Genomic DNA, 8,287 nt, shown 5'->3' on the forward strand with positions numbered 1-8,287 from the left:
TACCATTTTGGATCTCTACAACAAAATAAATTTACACCAATACATTATTTTTAAATTTTATAAAAATTGTTTTCTTTTTCTTTTGTTTTTTTTTTCTTTCTCTCATTTCCTTTCTCTCTATCCGAACCAACATAGATTTTAGTGACCGCTTGCCACAATTGAGCATCATATTAGTCTTCAATTTGATTGCATTCACCAATGATTGATGAGTCTCAAAATTTTCCATCAAATTCGTTTTGTTCTTTTGAACACCAATTTGGCATCCGTATAATCAGAAAACACCCTAAATTTCATGAATCTAGTGTTAAACGTTTTGTTTCTTTTTCTTTGATCCATCACCTGCCATTGAATGAAGCCCGAAAAATATATGTTGCATCTCATCTCAAAAGGGTGTCTGTTGTTAAAATCTTCAAATTAAGACTTTGATAGATCCACCATAAATGAAATGTGAGCATTTATTTTCTTCCTTTTCAATTTTTCTTTTATTTTAACCGACTTAATTAATATTTTAAATGTGCTACCATTAAGGCAAGACTGAAGATTAGATATTGTTAAAACATGTGTGAAAAATACCTTATATATTTTCGTATACTAATCTGTATAACATTTTTTATACAGCTCAAATACAAGGCTAATGCACTAACTAACTTCTAACTAATCATTAACTAATTAACAAACCCTCTAACTAACTCTTAAGATCTCAACACTCCCCCTCAAGTTGGCAGTCTAAAGACATCTTTGACTCCCAACTTGGAAATTAAATATTCATCCTGCTGAGTACCCAAAGCCTTGGTTAAAATGTCTGCTAGCTGATTTATAGATGAAACATATTATGTACAAATCACCCCTTCTTGTATTTTCTCACGAATAAAATGGCAATTTATTTCAATATGCTTTGTCCTCTCATGAAATATCGGGTTTGCTGCAATCTGCAGTGCCGCCTTGCTATCACAGTAAAGCTTAGCCGGCTGAAGATCCTTCACACCCAACTCTACTAACAGACCTTTTAGCCATACAATTTCTGCTGCTACCATTGACATACTTCTTTATTCCTCCTCTGTTGATGATCTTGCTATGGTGTTCTTCTTTTTTGACTTTCAGGAAATTAAGGAGTTTTCTAATTTGACACAAAATCCAGTAACTAATCTCGTTGTCATCAAACAAGCTGCCCAGTCAGCATCACAAAAGGCTAATAGTTGACATTGTCCTGCAGAAGACAATAAGATCTCCTGACCAAGATTCTTCTTTATGTACTCAACCACTCGAAGAGCTCCTTCCAAGTGAGACCTTTTTGGTTGTTGCATGAACTGACTCAGATGATGTACCATAAAAGTGATATATGGTCTTGTATGAGTGAGATAAATCAACCTACCTATCAACCTCTTGTAGATTTCTTTTTCACCCTGCAGCACTTCATCATCTATCTTCTTCCCACCACTTTTAATCAAACAAAAATCATAACCAGCAATGGTAAGCTTAATATTATACTCCATAGGAGAACAAACAAGTTTAGCACCTCCTAATCCTGTTTCTTCTATCAGTTCTAATGCATACTTCCTTTGGTTTAACAAGATCCCTTTGCTAGATCTAAGTATCTTAAAACCAAGAAAGTATTTAAGTTCACCTAAATCTTTCATTCTGAAGCTAGCGTGCAAAATCATTTTCAATTTTTCTATCATGGCAGCCTCATTTTCGGTAATCAACAGATCATCAACATATATAAGCATGATTACTATTTTTGTTCCCTTTTTTTTGTAAAAAGTGAGTAATCAAACATACTTTGAACATAACCAGTAGCTACCAAAGCTTCAATTAGCCTCATGTTCCACTGCCGAGATGCTTGCTTCAGACCATAAATAGATTTCTACAGCCTATAGACCATGTTCTCCCCCTGGCTGCAAAATCCTTGAGGTAATTGCATGTAAACCTCCTCAATCAAGTTTCCTTGAAGAAATGCATTATAGACATCCATTTGAAACATAGACCAATATTGCAAAGAAGCAAGCGCCAAAACCGTTTGTACGGTAACCAGCTTAGCAACAAGGGAGAAGGTTTCAACAAAATCCACACCCTCTCGTTGATTATAGCCTTTCGCAACCAAACATGCTTTATATCGTTCAACCCCACCATTAGATCGAAACATAACCTTATATATCCATTTGCATCCAATGGGGACCTTTCCCGGTGGCAAAGGAACTACGCAGCAAGTATTGTTTAATTCTAATGCTTGAATCTTCTCTTGCATGGAATTAACCCATAAAGGGTCTTTAACAACATCATTATAACTAGTAGGTTCAATAATGGAAGTGGATGAAAGAAACGATTGGGTGTGAGATGGAAGATGAGAATAAGAAATGTTATTTGAAATGGGATGAAAGCTAGAAGTGGATGATTGGCAAGAAACATATTCATTTAACCAAAGTGGAGGCTTGGACACTCTAGAAGACTTCCTAACAACATGACCAACAGGAACATGGGCATTAGAAGAAGGAGAAGAAACAAGTGCAGGAGACTCTACACCAATAATAGCAAAACACGGATCGTTAAAAGAATGACTAGAAGCAGACTATTGAGAAACTGAATTTGGAGACACATCGGATAAAGGTAAATCAATTACAAAAAACTCAAAATCAGATACAAAATATTGTGAATGAAATAACTAAGATGACAGCTCAGGTGAATGAAAAGGAAAAGAATTCTCATGAAACCGAACATCCCTACTCATAAAAAAAGTCTTAGACACAAGGCTAAACATTAAATAACCTTTTTGAGTATCCGAGTATCCCATAAAAATCGAAGGAATAGCCCTAGGAACAAACTTATCACGAGGCTTAGTTTGAGTAGCATAACCTAAGCCACCAAAAACCTTTAAGTGTAACAAAGAATGAGGCTTATGATGAAACATTTCATATAGAGATTTCCAATTATGGACAACAGAAGGCAGCCTATTAATTAAGTAACACGCAGCTAAAACACACTCTCCCCAAAATTTAATAGGAACACGAGACTGAAAACGAAGAGCTCTAGCTACTTCTAATAGGTGTTTATGCTTTCTTTCAACTACCCGATTTTGCTGAGGAGTGTCAACACAAGACGACTGATGAACAATGCCAAAGGAGGAGAAAAGAAAATAACACTCTTTACTAAAAAACTCAGACCCATTATCACTACGAATGGTTTTGACAAAAGCCTCAAAATGATTAAAGACCAAATAAAGAAATTTCCTTAAAGAGATAATAGCATCAGACTTAAGTTTTAATAAGTATACCCATGTCATTCTTGTACAGTCATCAACTATTGTTAGAAAAAATCTATGACCACTATGAGTGGAAATTTTGTATGGACCCCATAAGTCCATGTGAATTAACTGAAAAGGAAAATTAGAATGAGATTGACTAACTAGAGAGGGAAGACGAGTTTGTTTAGCTAAAGGACAAACAGTACAGGAATGAATAACAGAAGAATCTAGTTTATAATCCTTCAATGAGATATGATGCAACTTGAGAAAAGAAGCATGACCTAATCGGGCATCCCAAATGGATGTTTTATTATCAACAGAGGATATACAATGAGGTGTAATAGCAAAAGATACATTAGGAGCCTTAGAAACATTACTAAGAAAAGAACCAAAAGAATGAAGAACATACAAGCCTCCATATTTCCTACCAATCCCCAGTATCTTGCCATTGGATAGATTCTGAAAGATGCAAAAGTCAGGATAGAAATGAACAACACAATTTAAGACAATGATCAATTTTGAGACAGACAACAAATTATGAGAAAATACAGGAACATATAAGACATTATGTAGGCAGTGAGATGAATCAAAACAAAATGAACCAACGTGTGTTATAGGAAGGGTTTTACCATTTGGAAGATGAATAAAACGGGAGAAGCATGCAACAGGATTACTCAAGCATTCAAAATTAGACAACATATGGTCAGTAGCTCCAATGTCAAGAATCCAGGTAATAGAATTAGTCATAGGAGCTGGTAAACCATCATGAACCATACCTACAAAATTGGCAGCAACAGCATCACCAGAGTCTATAACACTAGTCACGCTTATGTCCACGGATCTTACAAAAGTCGTACACTCCATTAAATAGTCCTCGGTGAGAATTAGCAGAGTTGGAATACATGGCCACTGTATCAGACAGTGGTGAAACACCTGAAGAAAAACCAAGTTGGGACTCCTCCTGAACCACCATCGAATACGCCCGATTCACTGAAGTAATCGGATCCAGAAGGAGAATCTGACTCTGAATGGCAGAATACGTTTCATTCAGTCCCATTAAGAACTGAAATAAACATTGCTGAAGAATATGATTCAACGCTTGGGAAGCATCAACACAATTACACGACGAGACAGGGACTAACGCATTGTACTCATCCCAAAGAAGCTTTAGATGCGAATAATAGGATGAAACAGAGGACCACCTTGAGTAAATAGAGCAATATCTCGATGTAGGAAGAAAATACGAGAGCCATCAACTTTACTAAAGTGTTTCTTCAAATCATTCCAAACATGCGCTGCCGTAGAAGCAAACACCAATCCCGCAGAGAGATCAGCGCTCATAGTGTTTAGGATCCATGAAAGAACGAGTGTATTGCACCTGTCCCACTGTGATTGCAATATCTCACCGAAATCACCACGCGTGTAATCGCCATCAATGAACCCTAACTTATTCTTTGCCAATAAAGTAATTCAAATCGAACGGCTCCACATATTGTAGTTCTCGATTCCAGTCAGTTGATGCGAAACCAGCACTGTCCCCGGTGTATCCGATGGATGAAGGTAAAGAGAATGAGTAAAATCGATGGGATCCATGGGGGAAAAAGGGGGGGAAACGACACTTAGTGAAGAAAAGGGGAAAATTAGAGAGGGCGAGATTTCACACGAGACTTTTCAAATGATACCATGTTAAAACACGTATGAAAAATACCTCGTATATTTTCTTATACTAATCTGTACAATATTCTTTTATATAGCTCAAATACAAGGCTAATGCACTAACTAATCATTAACTAATTAACAAACCCTCAAACTAACTCTTAACATCTCAACAGATATATTGTTATGTGACATAGCGAGCACCATCTTCATTTTTATATGTTTTAAACAAGAATGGTTTATAGGGCTGATGTTATTATTGATTCAACTATAATGGTTGAAGCAAATACGTGAGCGGGTGTTTGACTAATCGTTGATTGAAGATGATAGGCGACGAAAGGAAATGATCGATGAAAATGATGAAATTATTGGAAATATGATGAAATGAAAAGAAAGAGAGAGAGAGAGAATGGGATGGACAACACGTGGTGTTCCACGTTAGTGAAAACAATTCACGTCGGCAAAAAAAATCATGTCATCACGCCATTTGTGATTTAATAGTGAAGTGATCAAAACAAGAACAATGTCAAAACTAAGTGATTAAGTTGGAAATTTTAAAGTTTAATTATCAAAAATAGGATTTAGGTTAAAATAGAATAGTGAAATTTGTAATTTACCCTAATTTTATATAACTGATCTATAAGATATTAGTTAGATTTGGGCCATCTAAGAGTAGAGGATAACCGACGTCCGAATTCTCTTAGATTTGGATATGCTTTGGTCCAACAATACTTGACCTTTATAGCCCATTTTGGATTGCTTAGCTATCTTTTCGTAGAAATAGCAAACCAGTTTGCATATTCAAAAACATATTCTAATTTTTTTAACGGTTTGAAAAAATATTTTCACACGTTTTTTTAACCAGTTTGCATGCATGCAGTCATTTCAGGCCCTGGAATGTTGAAACCCCATACCACCAATACTTTAAAGGGTAAATTACTTATTTACTCACCCAATTATCTTTGTTACTTAATGTTTTGGTTCCGTTTTAGCCATCCGTCATTAAAAAATTAATGATGGTGTCAGCATTACACCGTAAGGTAATGTCACGTCATCATCAAGAAAATAAAAAAGTTTCATGTCAGCAGTTTTGTTTAATTTTTTTAGGTTAAACTACAGATTTAGTAACTCAACTATTATCGCAATTATGTTTTGGTCATCCAACTATTTTTTTTTCGTTCAATAAACAATAAATATTTATATTAACAGAAAAAAAATTACCAATGTTAGGAAAGAACTTTTCGATGTTAGCCTTGTTGCTGACTAAGTTTTTAAAGGAATATATTCTTTTTAAGATATTACAAACGTTAACTATGCATTTGGGTGAAAACAAGAGGCACTATGAGTTAACGAATTGGGTTGGTGACTTGGTTTGAATAGAGCCAACTTGAAAATATAAATTTAATTAGAAGTGGATCATGAAAAAGAATCAGTATAGATTAGGACTAGAGAAAATCCAGAGATTTTATAGTAAAACGATCCCTCTGATAGTAGTATTGTGGTAAACGAACAAGGTCTTTAAATTTGAGGATGAATTTTTCTTAAGGGGGAGAATTATAATATCCCAAATATTGAATTAGGGACTTTATTGAAATGATTTTAAAATATGAGGATTTATTCGAGTAAATGATAAAAGATGAGAATGATTTGAAATATTATTTAGACAAAATTGTATTAATTGATAAAGTAAGAGGGCATTTTGGTCTGTTAAGAAGATAAATGAATTTAAAAATATATATCCTTGTTAGAGATATTAAATAAGGGAAAAGAGAAAAGTAAATCATTTATTTCCTTTTTCTTCTCATTCTCGTGAGTAGTGCTCTCCACCATGGTATAAGGTAAACTTCGATTAGCAAGTTATTTCTTTAAATTATGGGTTTCTTTGGTAACATCAAGTGATATGTAAGTTTAATTAGGGATTAAAGAAGGTTAAAACTATGAAATGGAGGAAATATATGAAATTTTAGAAAATGGGTTTTGGAGTAATGTATTAATATATGAGTGTTTGTTGATGTTTATTGGTATATTTGACTTGTCAAAGAGGTAATTAAGTGATTAGAAGCATAGGATAATATTAAGAACATATTAGGAAATAGGTGTGATTCTTAGAATTGAATGTTCTTGAAAGATTTTAGATGTTTTAAGAGGATAAATGAAGGAATGTTAGTATGTATAGTTAAAGAAGAGTTTAATAGCATTGTATGGTGTATGTATAATGAAATTTAACCTCATTTGGGTGATATTCGAGATGAAAACTGGAAAATCTAGGCAAGGGTATCGGTACTGATAGAACAGTACCGATATTATAGGCTAAAATGGGATGAATTAACTAATTAGTATCGATACTGATTCAATCAGTACCTAAAATTGGTATCGATACCGGAAGGGTTTTCGGTACCATAGTATGGTAGTATCGATACCATGGTAAGGGTATTTATACGAGGAAACTTCAAACCTAAAATTGGTATCGATACCGTAAGGGGATATCCATACCATAGTATAGAAGTATCGGTACTAGGGTAGTAGCATCTATAGTATTGAACTTGGAACGACCAATTAGGTTGAAATTATTATGGAAATTGAGATAATGATATTTTGAATATTCTTAAAGTACAAGGTTAAGGGATATACTAATATTGGGTATGATGCATGCTTTAATGGATGCTTGAGTAGATCGGAACCAAATACCAGAGTGATCAACTTTTCAATTTGGGTATAATAGCGAGATAATCCAGGTGAGTACATTTAATTATGTACATATATGTTACTATAGTCATAGTTATATGAATTATTAACGTAAGAATGGTGATTACAAAATGGCACTAAGCGTGCAAAATTAAGAAATTCATACTAAGTGTATAAATTTCTGTATTGGGCACTTTGTGTGCAAAAAGATAAGAAATTCATATTAAGTGTAAGAATTTTGTGTGGGAAATATATGTACGAATATAAGAAGTTCATAATAAGTAAGTGAATTTTCGTATTGGTTTTGGTTATGCAACTCACGTAAATTATAGTAAAGGTTATGAAATGGCATATTTGCACTACCAATGTAAACTATAGAGTTTATAATGAGTTGAGAGAGTTCATTGATTTTTATAAACAATTATTAAAGTAAAAATTATTCTAACGTTAAAAGATTTGAGTCCTAACTTTGCATATAACATAAAGGTGTCATTTATGTCAGTTAGATGAAAGGCTAAGTTCTTTTGAGGCTTAACTATGCATATGACAGAAAGGTGTCATTTATGCCAGTTAGATGAAAGGCTAAGTGCCTTTAAGGCCTAACTGTGTATATGACAGAAAGGTGTAATTTAAGCCAGTTAGATGAAAGGCTACGTGCCTTTGAGGCCTAACTGTGCATATGACAAAAATGTGTCATTTATGCTAGTT

General features: G+C 34.1%; 1 protein-coding gene across 1 annotated transcript; it reads right to left on the reverse strand.

Moving 5' to 3' along the window:
• Positions 1-1,097: 1,097 nt before the first annotated feature.
• On the reverse strand, positions 1,098-1,727 carry LOC120140798 (uncharacterized mitochondrial protein AtMg00810-like). The gene has a single exon (XM_039155785.1). The coding sequence runs from the start codon at positions 1,725-1,727 to the stop codon at positions 1,098-1,100; it is 630 nt and encodes a 209-aa protein (XP_039011716.1).
• Between the last annotated feature and the right edge of the window lie 6,560 nt (positions 1,728-8,287).

The sequence above is a fragment of the Hibiscus syriacus genome, unplaced genomic scaffold (assembly GCF_006381635.1).
Source record: "Hibiscus syriacus cultivar Baekdansim isolate YM2019G1 unplaced genomic scaffold, ASM638163v2 tig00002237_pilon, whole genome shotgun sequence".
NCBI classification, from domain to species: domain Eukaryota; kingdom Viridiplantae; phylum Streptophyta; class Magnoliopsida; order Malvales; family Malvaceae; genus Hibiscus; species Hibiscus syriacus.

Coding starts and splice junctions, on each gene's coding strand:
- LOC120140798 (XM_039155785.1), bottom strand. CDS start 1,727: ATGCTTATATATGTTGATGATCTGTTGATTACCGAAAATGAGGCTGCC.